The sequence below is a fragment of the Macaca fascicularis genome, chromosome 6, assembly GCF_037993035.2.
Source record: "Macaca fascicularis isolate 582-1 chromosome 6, T2T-MFA8v1.1".
Classification (NCBI taxonomy): domain Eukaryota; kingdom Metazoa; phylum Chordata; class Mammalia; order Primates; family Cercopithecidae; genus Macaca; species Macaca fascicularis.
In genome coordinates this window covers 131,229,934-131,247,136 of record NC_088380.1, presented here as the reverse complement: position 1 = coordinate 131,247,136, position 17,203 = coordinate 131,229,934, and the positions used below count along the sequence as shown (strand labels likewise).

At 39.6% G+C, this 17,203-nt stretch overlaps 1 protein-coding gene across 7 annotated transcripts in view; it reads left to right on the top strand.

Moving 5' to 3' along the window:
- Nucleotides 1–17,203, top strand: part of ZNF608 (zinc finger protein 608) — a 112,572-nt gene that overhangs the window by 43,846 nt on the left and 51,523 nt on the right. For all 7 annotated transcript variants that reach the window (XM_045394177.3, XM_065546694.2, XM_073994137.1 and 4 more), the window contains one exon: nt 3,709–3,964. In XM_045394177.3, coding sequence (XP_045250112.1) covers nt 3,709–3,964 — 256 coding nt within the window. The remainder of the gene's footprint in view (nt 1–3,708; nt 3,965–17,203) is intronic.

Sequence of the window (17,203 nt, the reverse complement as noted above, 5' to 3'; positions counted from 1 at the left end):
ATTATTATTTTACGAAAGAGGAGAAATTTAAATTCTTCTCCAATTTACTAAAGTGTTGGTAAAAAAATTGGAATGTTTTAAAAAGTAACATACCTGCCAAATAAAAACACCTCTGGGAGTGGCTGTAATCCCCACCTGCAAATCCTGTTCTCGTTAGCTACCTCTAAGGAAGAGGGGCCTATGGTAGACCACGTGGGTAGACTTTGTGCTCCACCTCGTCCCCAATCCCAACATCTCACAGTGGATGGGGGGAAGGTGCGATTCTCCTCTCATTTGCTTCTCCTCTCACTGGTAGTGCTGGTCTGGTACCTATGGGAGTGGCAGTTCTGAGTCACCATGAAAAGCCGACACTACAGTGGAAAAACGAACAGAGAAGTTCACTCGTGCAAGTCAAAGATGTGAACCTCAAAACAATAGTAACTATCGGGTTTAAGCCTTAAAAGCCTTAAATAGTCTAAAGACTATTATCACGTTGGGGTACTATTTATGATTAAGTTTATATTTAGTCAAACTCTCTGAACCTTGTCTTTCTCATTTTAAAACATGTTGAATTGGGCTCAAACGTTCTTGCTATAAATATCAATTGAACTTTCATGGTTGCATTTGGATTGTGTTAATGGAAACAAACACAATTAATTTACAAGTAGGCCCAAAGTACTCTGGCTTCTCCCCTCAAGGCATCCCGGTTCCATAGAAATTTGAACTTGGAAATTACATAAATATGAGAGAGAGAGAGAGAGGTGTGTGTGTGTGTGTGTGTGTGTGTGTGTGTGTGTTTCTGCATGCAAATATATATCTATAGGTGGAGTTATGTTGAAATAAGGCTTTAGTCTAGAAACTCTGTTGTGATGGGATTTGTCATCAATATTAGGTGACTGAAGAATGCATTTGCTGTTGTTTTTAAGAGACGGACTTGCTTTGTTGCCCAGGCTGTAGTGCCATTGCATGATCATAGCTCACTGCTGCCTTGAATTCTTGGGCTCAGTTGATCCTCCCACCTCAGCCTCTCGAGTATCTGGGACTACTCTCATGCCACAGTGCCTGGCTAATTTTTTTTCTTTTTTTTGAGACGGAATCTTGCCCTGTCGCCCAGGCTGGAGTGCAGTGGCAAGATCTCAGCTCACAGAAAGCTCTGCCTCCCGGGTTCACGCCATTCTCCTGCCTCTGCCTCCCGAGTAGCTGGGACTACAGGTGCCCACCACCACACCCAGCTAATTTTTTGTATTTTTAGTAGAGACGGGGTTTCACCGTCTTAGCCAGGATGGTCTCGATCTCCTCACCTCGTGATCCACCCGCCTCAGCCTCCCAAAGTGTTGGGATTACAGGCGTGAGCCACTGTGCCCAGCCGTGCCTGTCTAATTTTTAAATTCTTTTTTGTAGAGAAGGGGGTCTTGCTGTGTTGCCCAGGCTGGTCTCCAACTCCCAGCCTCAAGTGATACTCCTGCTTGGAGCTCCCACAGTGTTGGGATTACAGGTGTGAGCCACTATACCTGGCCAAGAATGTGTTTTCTAGTTGAGGAAAATGGGCCTCAGAGAGGTTGAAGGACTCTCCAGGGTCATAAGCTAGTTAATATCAGAGTTGGTGCCAGTCCTAGTGTTAGTATATCTTGCCACCATAACTCTCATTGCCCTGTTGTGTTCTCACCTCCAAATCAGAGAATTGATATGCTGTAAGACTCTTCATCTCTAATTTTATTTCATTTTCTTATGCATCCTATTCAAGCTACATTTGTTCTCTTGATATTAATGTAGGCTGTTGATCAGGTAATATGAAGAATATTTTCAGAATAATGTTCTATTTTTTCTTTTCAATTTATACATGTGACATCGAATTGCAGTCAATTTACAACTAACTATACAAATTAAGAAGCTGGAAAGCCTGCCAAAAAAACCCCAATTTTCTTTGGTCTCTATTTTTGACTCTGGAAAGTGATTCTAATCTCAGACAGTCTTTTAGTTGTAATAAAGACTACTAGGTAGCATTGTTTTTTTCCCCCTTAAATTTCCTCTCTCAGAACCCCTTTGTTCATTTGTCAGCTCAGTTTTAAAATAAGAACTATCAGTGTGAACTTTGATCCACATTAAGCTACATTTACACAAAAGCATAAATCACAGTACCTGGGGTTTGGGGCTGTTAAATGCTTTTCTTTCCTGGGCTCTGTGATCAAGAATGCAGAACAATAAAAAGCATGGAGCAAAAGAAGTTTTATGGCAGCTTTGAGAGCAGGAAATTAAGTTTTTTTAACATGCAGATGGGTGAAAGGCTGTTCTGTTGCATCTTGGATCACTCAGGCAAGTGAACGTCAGTTTATCATTTTAGTGAAATGCAAACTGTAGAAATAGTTCCTACAGTCATATGAACAAGGAGCCCACACAGATGACTGCTTCAGCTGTTTAACTAGGAGCACACTTCCTCATATGACTCTTGAAATACACTCTTTTTGTTTTGTTTCTTTAAAAAAAAAAAAAAAAAACCAAAAACCAACAAAGACTATATACTATCACGCCTGTAGCCAAGTGGCTACAAAAGATAACTTACAGTGGATAACTGGGAATCTATGAACAGCAGAATAAGATAACATTTTTACCAGAATGATCTTCGATCTGTCCTGTTTACATACAGGATTTGTTAGCCCAACTGATAATACTTGTGAGGTGTCATCCCTTAAATGTAGGCCGTTTCTATGTGCAACACAAAGACATAGATAATCTGGAGTCCTGGTACAAATGGGCTTTGTGTGTGGCATTTTCACAACCAATAATCAGGGTCAGAGCTATCTGTAGCAGTCCTAGCAATGGGCCAAATGAATGTACTGTTTAGTACATGCATAGCCTTTGGTTTCATTATGGCCAGACTTTTAAACTTTTTGTGATGAAGAACTCCTTTGCTGCTCTCCTGGGGATAGCGGTGCAAAGGGGATGTCATTGCACCACAAGATCTTGTAGTTGGCTGTGATTTACATTTCCTCTATTTAGAGAGATGGTGGCTGAGCCTTAATCAAGCTCATTAAGGATCTTTACCAGTTTAACCACGGAAGAATTTGTGCGTTGGAGAAACTCAAGTTCTGTTGATGTGGGGCACACACATTTATCTCCCCCGGATATGAATTCTGCTAAACTTTGCAATAGAACACTTAATTAGGAGTTGATTCTGAATACATGCTAACAATATCCAGTTTTTATGTTTCGGTGTAGATTGTAAAGTTCATATATTTATATATTCAGCAAAGCTAATATATTTTAGTAGTGATTTAATTCATTATGGTTTATAAAGTGCTTTGAAAACAGTTTTAGTTCATCTCTTATACTTAAATTTTTAGTGTTTATTGGAGTTTCTCCTTTGGAAAATGTTATAATTTTTAAAATGAGATTTCATTACATGTCAGAAGTAGCCTTAATTTTGCAAAACATGTTTCATTCACGTCTGCTGAGGCTAACGGTTGTCCAATGATGAATTTAGAAGAGCACTGAAGGCCTGCTTATGATTCAGGGAGCTAGCGCTCTCATGTTTACCTTATTTGGCATGAAAAAACAAAATGCTCATTTCTATTCTACTTTATATTTTGGCACCATTGAAACACTCAAAGCATATTATAATTGCAAATGGAATTTGGAATGGTGATATATTCTAGAAGTGGTATAAGCAAATTGCATTAAAAGGAATGCACGGAATGCAGCCCTACTGCAGTAAGCCTGTCTGTCTTTCAGGTTGATCCCCTGTTTACAGTGCCAGCGCCACCACCGCCGATTTCCAGCAGTCTCACGCCTCAGATTCTACCCTCCTACTTTTCCCCATCTTCATCCAATATTGCAGCACCGGTTGAACAGCTTTTGGTTCGGACTCGTTCTGTGGGTGTCAATACGTGTGAAGTTGGAGTAGTGACAGAGCCAGAGTGTCTTGGGCCCTGTGAACCTGGGACCAGTGTGAATTTGGAAGGGATCGTGTGGCATGAAACAGAAGAAGGTAAATACAATTTATTTTTATATATTTCCCCATGCCCTCTTCCCCACGATGTATTTATGTCCACCTGTGAGGAGAATTGGTTTTGCGGTATTCAGAGAGGAATGAAAAGTGTTTTTTTTCCGCTCTCTGGATTTGTGTTGGAAGGAAGAACTGTGTTTGTCCTCTTGTGCATGGCTGCTTTTACATTGCGGATGAGTCAGGTGTTTCGAAAAGTGATTCTCCTCTTTTAAGTGCTAACATGGAAGGACTGTGAGAAGCGGGTTAGGGTTTACTCTGCCCCTAAAAGGTATTGTGGAAATTGGGAAGGGAGATAGATCTCAAGTTTATGTAATTCTTAGGGTGCCAACCAATGTGTCTATCTTGACATGGTTGTTTTTGTGTTATGGAGGCTTATATTTATTTTCTGAATTGAACCAAGGTTCTTGTACGTAGTGAGGATCATGGTCATGATGTGGTTGTGGCCAGCTGGTGCTCGGAAGTAATGAGGCCAGGGCCAAAGACTTAAGCCCTAGTAAGCCGGTCACTTCTCTTCTATGGCCAGAGACATAAAACCTTTTCTGTTCCTTAACTCGGCAATCCATTTGGCAAATGCAGTCCATTGGCCACAAGACAAACAAGGTTCAAAGGAAATGGATCAGGATTAATCTATCATCGCTATTGGAATATACATCAGAGCATATGCCATGCCGATAGTGGATCCAAATCTTGGCCATGTCTCATAGCACATGACCACCAGGTACAACGTGTTTCATATGGCCAGTGTCATTAACAAGCCAACCAAAACAAGCCAACCAATAATTGAAAACTAAGTACCAAGACGAGCTGCAGTGCTCCATTGGGGAATGAGTAGAGTAGAAGGGATAAGGAAGAAGCATGCTGCAGGGTGCTTCAGAGTGTACCAGGGAACAAAGAAAAATGAAGGGGTGGGGAACTTTTTTTCCCCTGTCAGTTAGATTGGTCAAAGATAAAGGAGATGACAGTTTGTTGATATCGTGGTCATTTGCCAGAGGAGTAAGGGCAGGATGAGGGTAACAAGAAGGGTCTGAGAGTCACAATTATTCATTCGATTCCTCTGAATCAAGGGGGAAAATTTGAGGGCCAAAACTCAAAGGGAGAAGGTGAAATGTATTCAAAAGTGACTGAGTGAATGGGGAATGTTGAGGGTAAGTGCTGGGCAAGAAGTAGTTGAGAAAAAATAGTTAAGGATAGTGACAAACTGGGGAATGATAGAAGAAAATAAGAATAAATTAAAATCAGATGACAAGTGTTGAGTATAATTCTTAAAAGGTAGAAAATGGCTCAAGCTGTTTCAAGGTAAAAAACAAAGGTTCTTAGAGAACTCTGAATTCTACATTTTACATTAAATATACTCTTGTAGGATATGTTTCATAATTAAATAAAAAATATTTGTAGATGGCACTGGTAAGTATAAATAAAGAGTATACAAGAAAGAATCAGAGAAAAGGTCTGAAAGTATGACTATGGTCAGCTCTTGTTTGCTCAGAGGGAAGTGATTAAAATTTACTTTTGTGGCTTCAGAAATGTTTGAGTTTTGGGTCTCTTCTTTCTGTTTGTACTTTTATTTTGAGTTTTTCAGATATTCTGGGAAGCCATTTGAAACAATACCGTGGAACCACATTGGGAGGAACTGATGTTGGAGGAGTCAGAATTTGTCTCTTCTTGCTTGTCCGTTCAGTCACCCTCCAGTACAAGGGGTCCCATGTGGGGAGCAAGCTTCTATCATGTTATTCTCTTGGGTTGTGCAGTTTGCCTTCCCTTTCATTTTCTCTAAGGGAAATGGTGGATAAGGCTTTCAGACTGACACTTCGGTGTGAAAAGTACAAAAAAGGATTCAAGACCTTAATAAGGTCACAGTGAATTTGTTTAGGTGCGCACATTTTCAGGAACAGCAAAATATTTGGAAAGTGTAAGGGTTAATTTCCCTAAACTTGAACATCAGATTTTTTTGTACTTGGATAATTTACTCATTAGGGTGAAATGCTGTCTTCCCATTTCTTAGCTATGACTTAGCACTCCCATCAGTTTATTGCTTGTCATGATTTTATTTATTCAAGTGTGGAGTAGGACTAAGTTCCTGCAGTGTGACCTCACTGGGTGGTAGATGTTGTAAAATTAGCCACAGACTTTCTGAAACAGCTGTAAAGCTTGAGTTATTTTTCACTTTGCTTAGAAGTCTGCTTAGTTTTGACTTTTAACCTTAGCCTCTTCTCAAAGATAGGATTATTTAGGAAAAAAATCAGGGTCTGAAAACTATAGCAGTACATAAGTTGATGTGGAATTTTGGGCATCTGCTTAAAGAGCTGTAAGATATTATTACTATTATTATTATTATTTGATAGTGATATACATAAAGCCTCACCAGTTCCACTCTGTCCTCTGAAAAACTGGTCTCCTGAGTCCAATGTAGCTGCTTTTATATGTGCTCCGATCCATCCATTTCTGTGGATATCTTTGTACATTCGTACAATGAACTGATAGCTTTAGAAGGTTTTCAGGCTGTTGGCAGCTCCAGCTTTCTCTTTACTGCCTCACATTTTCCAGGATTTGGAATGTGTGGATGTTTACTGTGGTGACAAGAAGGAGCTGGAGCTGTTAATAGAGTTATTCTTGCTGAATAAACTAAACTTCTGACCTCCAAAGAATTTAAGAACTCGTCTTAGTAAAGGCCTGGGTCATAAGATGTATGTTTAATGTGCAGCCATTTGCAAGAGCGTTCCATTTGCATTTTTCTCACTACAGCGTGTTTAAAGCTCTTGTACCAATTTAAAAATTAAACCCACTTGACCATTAATTTTTTCCTTTTGGGAAAAACAAAGAGAGACACAGAACAAACACGTTGGGAGCCAGTTATTTGGCAGGGCTGAAAGAGAGGGATTCCAGGAGAAGGGGAGGGGAGAGTAAGCTACAATAGTTTTGTAGTATGAGGTTTCACTAACAAAGAGCTTCAAGTTGAGCATTTATAAAACTGTCAGGTGCCTTTGACTAATGTCCTGTAGATGGAGTTGAATAAAATCCTGTCCCTGGTATTTTCACTTTGAGAGTACTGTGTAACTGATAGTGTTTTCCACAAACCTAATTTGTTACGTGCGATCATATGTGTGTGAAGGTCATATATATGCGTGTGTTTTAAGATCCTAGAATTTTAAGAGTTCATGTCTGCACTCTTTGGGGAATATTGAATATTACTGTGATTTCTTTGGATGGTTGGGAATTGCAAAACTGGACTAGGAGGATCCTCATTCAATACTTAATTGTTTCTTGTGTTTAGAGTTTCTCATTAGAGGAGGATTCTTTTAGTCATAGTCTTTCCCCTAGTGTTACTGCCAGTACATGAAGTACTGGTTGTCTAAGAACCAAGTTGTGCTCACGAATAAAGTGTTACTAGTGAAGTTCCCTCTGGAAAAAATTAATGGGTTTCAGATCATGCCTAATAGGAGAGAAAAACTATTACTACATTTGGATGTTTGGTAATTCTACTCTGATCTTTTTTCTTTAAGGTGAATGCATAGGACCAATGATGTATGGTACAAAATTACTCACAGATGTTGGAAAGAATTTCCTTAGCATTTATTCCTGCCATTTGGGACACACATGCCTCTGTATAGTCATTTGTTTGAAAATTTGCTCTTAAAAAAAAAAACCAGAAAAAAAACATAGTGTATATAGCAATATGTGTAATACATATGTGCTGAACTTGGCTTTTTAGCCTTTATGAATGTGTTTCCTTTTGATTTTTATTGAATCATGTTTCCTATTGGCTTTTTTTTTTTTTTTTTTTTGCCTTACCTGAATACATACTTGGTTTAGCTGCATCTGTCGCCATTGTGATGACTGTTATTTACTACTGCTCTGCCACTCTGTCATTCACGACCCTTTCACTTTCTTACTGGTTAAGTAAAGCCAAGAAGAAAAGAAAGTGAGAGAAAGAAAACTGGTACTTGCCAAAGACGGTTCTCAGTGCTGTGCCTTTGAATCACCTTGGGAGCTTTTAAAACCCACTGATGCCCAGGCACCACCGCAGGCATTTTAGTCTGGGTTGGCGTTTTGGTCTGGTTTGGTATTGGTGTTTTGTCAAAGCTCCCTAGGTGATTCTAATGCGCAAACAAGGTTGAGAACCACTCTCGTGGCAAAGAGTTTATGTCTTAGCCCTCTGCAAGTTCCTTGACCTTTTCCCTGTAAGGAAGACACATGTGTTATTGCTTCACTTTCCCAGATATAAAATGGACATAGGGACACCTGTCCTGCTTACCTGACAGTGTCCATCAGGATGCTATGGCAGGTGAGCAGAGTTGTTTAATCACTGTGCTGATGAAGAAGACGTCTGTCTTTGTTCCTCAACATGAACTCCACAGAGGATTTAAGAGGCTTAACAAACAACTGGTAGTACCAGTCTTCCTAAGTTATTGATATGGGAAGAGTGGACCCTACTGTTGATTTTTCAAGTGAGCCAGATGCAATACTTCTATTTCTGTGTGGCCTCTGCTGAATTATTTTTGAGATGATTCAGAACCCCATAGTATTAAGGAAAGTTGTTAATGTACCAAATATAGAATTGTGCTCGGAGAATCAGATTTTTCGGGGGTGGGGGCAATGGAAATACAAAGGGCAACTTACCATAGTGACTGTTGTTTTAATGAGAAGACTCAGCACCTGGTGTGAGAGGAAGAATGCTTGTTTGTATGAGGACCTTCTTCACCTGATGCATTTTTCAAGGAAGGAAATTGACTTTGGGAATCAGTGTTTTCAGGGTAGTTAATTGGAGAAAGAAATGATTCTTTCTTTTCTTTTTCTTTTTTTTTTTTGAGACAGAGTTTTGCTCTTGTTGCCCAGGCTAGAGTGCAGTGGTACGATCTTGGCCCACTGCAACCTCCACCTGCCAGGTTCAAGTGATTCTCCCGTCTCAGCCTCCTGAGTAGCTGGGATTACAGGCACGCGCCACCACGCCTCGATAATTTTTTAATTTTTAGTAGATACGGGGTTTCTCCATGTTGGTCAGGCTGGTCTCGAACTCCTGACCTCAGGTGATCCGCCCACCTCGACCTCCCAAAGTGCTGGGGTTACAGACCTGAGCCACCCCACCCGACCGAAATGATTCTCTTTTAAATCACCAGAGATGTTCTTAAATTCTTCTGCTTCGGGCTGGGTGCTCCTGTATCTCCAAAGTCATAAAGATGATAGTGTTTAAGTGTGCAATGCAGGAGGAGGTTCGAGCTAATTCTTGGTTGTTTTTTTTTTTTTTTTTTTTTGAGACAGGGTCTCAGTTCATCGCTCAGGCTGGAGTGCAGTTGTTGTGATCATGGCTCACTGTTGCCTTGATCTCCTGGGCTCAGGTGGTCTTCCCACCTCAGCCTCCCAAATAGCTGGGACCACAGGTGCATACCACCACACCCAGCTCATTTTTTTTTTGTATTTTTTGTAGACACGAGGTTTTGCCATGTTGCCCATGCTAGTCTCGAACCCCTGGACTCAAGCGGTCCACCCACCTTGGTCTCCCAAAGTGCTGGGATTATAGTGAGGTATCTCACTCAGCCTCAAGCTAATCAATTTAAAAGGTAAATGATCCTATGTAATGGAAAATGAATCTGTGGTATTGTTATTCCTGTTCTGCAGTATTTGCTTACCAATCTTACAACTGAAAATAGAACTTTTCTTTTGAAATTCTGATAAATTTGAGGCAAGATTAAACATTAATCCAGGCTTACTTTGTATTTTCAGTAACAGCATGGAGTTGGTATAGTACTTTACAGAATGAAATACTATTTATTGAGGTATTTCATAGTGACTTTATCAATTCAACTTTGACTCCCAAGAGGAATAAGATGTCTGTATTTTGCTACCCCTATCCAAATCAGTGGCGATTATAACAGTGCAATGATGGGGAACTTGAGATGTCTAGTGTGCATGCTTCTTATGACTCCTGTGCTAAATGGAGATAAATCAGCCCCCAGTATGTGAATTGGGCAGGTGAGCATGGTTGTTTAATTACCATGCTAATGAGAAAAAGGGCCAAGTGGTGAGCCTCAGCGTGAACTCTATAGAAGTTTTGAGGGGCTGGAAGAACTACTAGTTAGTGCCACTCTGTATTGGCTGTGAACTTTCCCCTTGGCTTCCTGGGCCATCTTGCCATGGAAGTTGTTAGTGAAAGTGTGGGTGGTTCCCATCATTCAGAGCAAACTGTTGCAAGGACAGAAAACCAAACACTGCCATGTTCTCACTCATAGGTGGGAATTGAACAATGAGAACACTTGGATGCAGGAAGGGGAACATCACACACCGGGGCCTGTTGTGGGGGAGAGGGAGGGGGAGGGATAGCATTAGGAGAAATACCTAATGTAAATGATGAGTTGATGGGTGCAGCAAACCAACATGGCACATGTATACATATGTAACAAACCTGCACGTTGTGCACATGTTCCCTAGAACTTAAAGTATAATTTAAAAAAAACATAAAGTGTGGATGATTCCTTGAGGTTCATCACCATTGTCAGCACAGCAGCTCAGGGTAGCAGTGCACTTCTGAAGTTCACAAGTGCTACCCACTTTCATATGGAAAAGGCAACCCAAATAGTGAATCAAATCTGTATATTTACCATCTTAGTTACCTCTGATTATTCTGAGTACATTGATGAAAAAAAATTTTTTTAGTAAAAATAAAATCGAATTAAGGATACATAATAAACAACAAAACTCATCAGGGTATTTTCATTTTAAGATTAATGAGGGCCTGACATGGTGGCTCATGCCTGTAATCCCAGCACTTTGGGAGGCCAAGGCGGGCGGGTCATGAGGTCAGGAGATCGAGACCATCCTGACTAACACGGTGAAACCCCGTCTCTGCTAAAAATACAAAAAAAAAAAAAAAATTAGCCGGGCATGGTGGATGGCGCCTGTAGTCCCAGCTACTTAGGAGGCTGAGGCAGGAGAATGACTTGAACCTGGGAGGCGGAGCTTGCAGTGAGCTGAGATGGCGCCACTGCACGCCAGCCTGGGTGACAAAGCGAGACTCGGTCTCAAAAAAAATAAAAAAAAGAAAGATTCATGAAATGTTAGCAGCTTCATAGAAAAATACAGAAGGTAGAAAAAAACGAAAGACAGGTCTTCACATAGGCATACAATAGACAGTCAATAAAGGTGTACTGAATGGAGAGAAAGGAAGGAATTGTCCTGGGTTTTGTGCCATTTTCCTGGATTTGCTTTACTTGTGGACCTACTTGTCTTATGCTTTTCCTGATGAGGGATTGCAGCCAAATTTGGATATGATGAGTGATTGTGTATTTTGTGGGAAAGCAGCAACATAGACCGTCACTTTAACTCTTGTCAATGTGAAAAGTAAGCTGTTGTTGAGTAGGATTCAGTTTAATGTTTTAGATCAAATATTTGTTTTTTGGTGTCATTTGTGTATATATTTTCGTGGTGACATTAGGTGCTAAGTAATGAACCAATAGTTTTAAAACTCACTATGTAAAGACACTGTTACCTCTTTTTTTGTGTTGGTTGATATTATAGCCAGGTTTATTCTTATATGTGAATATATAATGGAAAACTTTAAAACTAATTTTTTCTTACGACTTATGGTAAAAGATGTAAGCGCTATCTTATAATATTTGTATGTATATGTGGTATTGTTCTGCTTTTTAGTCTTCTTCCTGTAAAGAAGGAATTAGTAAGAAAAATCTTTTTTTTTTTAGAGAGAAGTCTTGCTTTTTTCCCCCAGGTTTGGGTTGAGTACAGTGGCTTTATCTCGGCTTACTGCAACCTCTGCCTCCCAGGTTCAAACGATTCTCCTGCCTCTGCGTCCCAGGTAGCTGGGATTAAGGTGCCTGCCACCACGCCTGGCTAATTTTTGTATTTTTTAGTGGAGACGGGGTTTCACCATGTTGGCCAGGCTGGTCTCGAACTCCTGACCTCAGATGATCTGCCCGCCTCAGCCTCCCAAAGTGCTGAGATTACAGGCGTGAGCCACCGCGCCTGGTCAGGAATTAGTAAGAAAATCTTGAGTGTCTTAATATTATAGTGACTTTGAGCTGAAGAGGTATTTTCTAATTACAAAATGGAGATGGCCTCGTTGGTTGCAAAGAATAGCTTGTTATCCTAGGTGGATATTTGATTAAAGTATTCCACTGACATTTAAAAAATAAGTTCTCACAGCAGCTTTATTGAGATATAATTCACATAACTTACAATCTACCCACTTCCAGAGTATAATTCAGTGTTTTTTTTGTGTGTGTGTGTATTCAGAGTTGTACAACCATCACCACAATTTATTTCAGAAGATTTTGATCACCCTGAAGGAAACCCTGTATCCGTCAACAGTCATTACCACTTACTCCAATCCCCCCATTTTGTTGACTTGTACATCCTTGTCCTTGATTCTTTGTTGTTTTTATGTGCAAACATGTATGTTGTGTGGATGATAGAAGGGACTGGCTTGTTGAGTACTTACTTTGTGCCAGGCATTGTGCTAGGCATGCTTGTCAGGTCATGATTTCCTTTAATCCTCAGAACAAAAGCCAAAATAAGCCCACTGTCATTATCTATATTTTAATAAAGGAGACTTAAAAAGGGATTCATCTGTGCCAGGCAGCACACGTGGCAAGTGGGGGAGAGTCTGGATTTGAACACACTGTGGTTGGACTTTCAGAGTCCTTGTTCTTCATACAATTCCTGGGTGTTCTGGATTTCTGTCTACCCCTTCACAAAAGTTCCTGTCTATTTTACAAAGTGCTCTTTGGAAAGGGAGTCAAATGTGATGTAATAACTGGAGTTTATTTTTAAACATGGAATGATAGGAATTTCTTTATAATTCTAGCATCTGATTTTGGCAGTAGTATTTGAATCAGCTTCAGCTGGGTTGATGTATACAAACCATCACTTTCAGTCCCACTATGCTGCAAGCTTCTTAAGTGCACAAATTCCATCTGTTTTGTTCACTGTTGGATCCCCAGCGCCTGGCACAGAGTAAGTGCGCCATACATATTTGTTGAATGTTGAATAAATTCGTGGAACAAAGTGATATGGTTTTGATACCTGTTTGAGTAGTGTAGCTTTCTAGTCAGGAATATGTTACTTTTAAATTAAGTTTGGTCTAGACAATTGAAAATAGAGAAATCTACTTTGTCACTGATTTTAAAAAATGCATTATAAAATCTCATTACATTTTATTATGTTTCAGCCTCCATCCTTGTTATTGTAAGATTAATCTGCACAAGAAAGGAGGAACAAAATATTTGACATACTTTTTCCCTCAAATCATACATATCCTCAATACAGTTTTCATTTTTCAATTATAAAAGGAATACATGCCATTTTAGGAGATTTGGGAAGAAGAGTAAAAATGTAGATGGGAAAAAAACTCTATAATCTCACAATTTAGTGATGACTTAATAAATATGTTAGTTCATTTTCTTGATTTTTTTTTTTTATTCTTAACTCTAGGTACAGTGTTGTACTGCAGATCTCTAGAACTTAATTATCTTGAACAACTAAAACTTTATACCTGTTGAGCAGCAATTTCCCCTTTTTCCCACCCACGGTTGCTGGGAACCGCCATTCCATTCTGCTTCTGTCTGGCCAGCTACTTTAGATACATCATATATGTGTAATAATTATGTGACTGGCTCACTTCACTTGATGTAATATCCTTAAGGCTCATGCACGGTGTCACATATGACAGGATGTCCTTTTGACATGCTGAATAATATTCCAGTGTGTGTATATTCCTCATTTTCTTTATTCACCCACTGATGGGCACTTAGGTTGCTTCCATATGTTGGCTATTGTGAATAATGCTGTGATGAACATGGGAATACAGACATCTCTTCAAGATCCTGACTTCAATTTGGATAAACAACCCAGAAGTGGAATGGTTATCTTTCGATTTTTTAAATAATGGCTCTCCTAACAGGTACGAGGTGCTGTCTCATGGTTTTGGTTGCATTTCCTTTGTGGGTAGTGATGCTGAGCACTGTGAGCATCTTCACACATACTTGGCCATTTGTGTGTCTCCTCTGGAGAAAAGTCTATTCAAGTGTCCCCCAGCCCTCACCTTCTTTCTTTTTTTTTTTTTTTTTTAAATAAAAGAGACAGGGTCTTGCTATGTCACCCAGCCAGTAGTGCAGCCTCAAATTCCTGGGCTCAAGTGATCCTTCTGCCTCAGTCTCTCAGGTAGCTGAGATGGGCCTACAGACGTGTGCCACCATACCTGGCTGAGACACGGTCTTGCTATGTTGCGCGGGTTGGTGTTGAACTCCTGGCCTCGAGTGATCCTACCATCTTGGCCTCTTGAGTTCCTGGGATTATAGCAAATAACAAATAACCCAACGAAAAATTGTGTAAAAAATTTCTGCACATTTTTTCATTGAGTTATTTTGTGTGTGTGTGTGTGTTTTTTTTTTTTTTGGATATTAACCTTTTGTCAGAAACAGAGTTTATAAATATTTTTCCATTCTTTTTCCTTTTCATTCTGTTAATTGTTTCTTTTACTGTGCAGAATCTTTTTAGTTACATGTAGTCCCACTTGGCTATTTTTGCTTTTGTTGCCTTTGTCTTAGTGTCTTTAGTTGAGATCATTCAGTGGATAAGGTTTGCTTTGTTTGTGTTTTTGTAGAGGTGGGCTCTCACCATGTTGCCCAGGCTGGTCTTGAACTCCTGGGTTCAAGCGATCTTCCTGCCTTGGCCTCCCAAAGTGCTGGGATTACAGGCATGAACCACTGTGTCCGACCTGGATACACTTTTATAAAAGGCTGTTTTGTAAGAGCAGTTTTAGGTTCACAAAAAAATCGAGAAGAAGGTACAAAAATTTCCCATATATCCCTTGCCCCTACACATGCATAGCCTCTCCATTATCAATATTCTCCACCAGAGTGGTACATGTGTTACAACTGATGAATCTAATTGACACGCCATCAACCAAAGCTCATAGTTTATGTTAGGGTTTGCCCATGGTGTGATGTAATCAGTGAGTTTAGACAAATAGATAATAAGCTGTATTCACCATGTAGTTTCATGCAGAGTATTTGCACTGCCCTAAAAATCTTCTGTGCTCTACTTATTCATCTCTCCTTCCCCCATCCTGGGCAACTACTGATCTTTTAATTGTCTCCATTGTTTTGCTGTTTCTAAAGATGTCATATTGTTGGAATCATACTGTCTGTAGCCTTTTTCAGATTGGCTTCTTTTACTTAGCAATATGCATTTAAGTTTCTTCCATGTCTTTTCGTGGCTCGATGACTCTTAGCTTGTGAGTGCTGAATATTATTTCATGGAGTCTGGATGTATCATGGTTTATTTGTCCATTCACTCCTGAAGGACATCTTGGTAACTTCCAAGGTTGGCAATTATTAATAAAGCTGCTGTAAACATCCATTTGTAGGTTTTTGTGTGGACATAAAGTTTTTAACTGCTTTGGGTAAATACCAGGGAGTGCAATTGCAGGATCATCTGGTAAGAGTATGTTTAGTTTTATAAGAACCTGCCAGACTGTTTTCTGGAAAAGTGGTATTACTGTTTGGCATTCTCACCAGAAATGAATGAGAGTTCATTTGGTGTTGTCAGTGTTGTGGATTTTGACCATTCTAATGGGTGTGTAGTGGTATCTCATTGTTTTAATGTGAATTTTCTTGACAGTTTATGATGTGGAGCCTCTTTGCAGGTACTTATCAGCCATCTGTATATCTATTTTGATGAGCTGACTGTTAAAGTTTTTGGCCCATTTTTCTTAGAGTTGTTTTCTTATTATTGAATTTGAAAAGGTCTTTGAATGTTTTGGAGAATAGTTTCCTCTCTCTCTTTTTTTGGGGGCGGGGGGGCGGGGGGGACAGGGTCTTACTCTGTCACCCACACTGGATTGCAGTGATGTGGTCATAGCACATTGTAGCCTTGAACTTTTTGACTGAAGCTATACTCCTGGCTCAGCCTCCTGAGTAGCTGGGTCTACAGGTGTGCACCGCTACACCTGGCTAATTAAAAAAATTTTTTTTTTTTTTAGAGACAGAGCCTTGCTCAGTTGCCCAAGCTGGAGTGCAGTAGTACAATCATATCAAGCATATCACAAGCATATCACTGTAACCTTTAACTCTTGGGCGTAAGTGATCCTCCCACCTTGGCCTCGCAAAGCACAGGATTATCGGCATGACCCAGTACGCCTGGTCTTTAGTTTTTCTCATATAGATCTTACACATATTCCTTTTGCATTTATACTACCTAAGTATTTCATCTTTTTCATTGCTAATATAAATATTATTGTGTTTTTAATTTCAAATTCTACTTACTCATTATTGGTGTATGGAAAATTGATTGACTTTTGTATATTAACCTTACATGCTGCAACCTTGCTATAATTTCTTAGTAGTTCTAGGTAGATACACTTTTAAATGTTGCCTTCTTTTAATCTTAACGTTAAAACACAAGCATTTCTGGTGTTAAGAAAACACTTTCTAGGAAGCATTTTTTAAAATATCAAATATGCCATGGTATAGACACACCAAAGCTTAATTTAATTTAAATTCCATTAAGAATGGATATTTACATTGCTTTCAACTTCTTAGATAAATATAAATAGCATTACATAGTATGACTTTGTGTATGAAGTTTTTTTGTTTTGTTTTGTGAATTTGGAAGTTTTATGCTGGGATCAGTTTTCAGGAAGCTGAATTGCTGAGTTGAAGTACACAAACATTTCTAATGTAGTAGAAACACATATTGCCTAACTACTTCCCCTAAGAGCTGTACCAGTTTATATTTCCTGGATGAGAGTGCCCATCTCAGTTATCCTTTCCAACTTTGGACTTGCTGACATTTTGATGACAAAGGGATGAAGTTGTAAGTCAAATGTATAGCTCTCAACATTCATACCCAGGGTCCTACCCTACATAGAAAGGGAATGAGACTTTCTGCTTATAGTAAAACCCAAAATTGTTCAGCAAGAGGAATCTGCAAGAGTACAAACGATGCTCCCAAGAGACCACACGACTGGGCTCTGCATCAATGGAGGGCTTTGCTCTGGATGTCAGAAAGGTTTGGATTTAACTTTGGCTTGTGTCTAGAATGACTTTTACAGCTCTTTCTCTCCCAAGTGAAGGAAGTTAAAAGAGACTTTTAAATATGAAGAATTCAAACACTCAAGGGAGAAAATTAGTCTGTCAAGCATCCATTCTGAACTGGAAGGAATCTGATTTACTTGTGTTGCTGTCTCTGCAAACATTTTTCTTCTGGATTCTG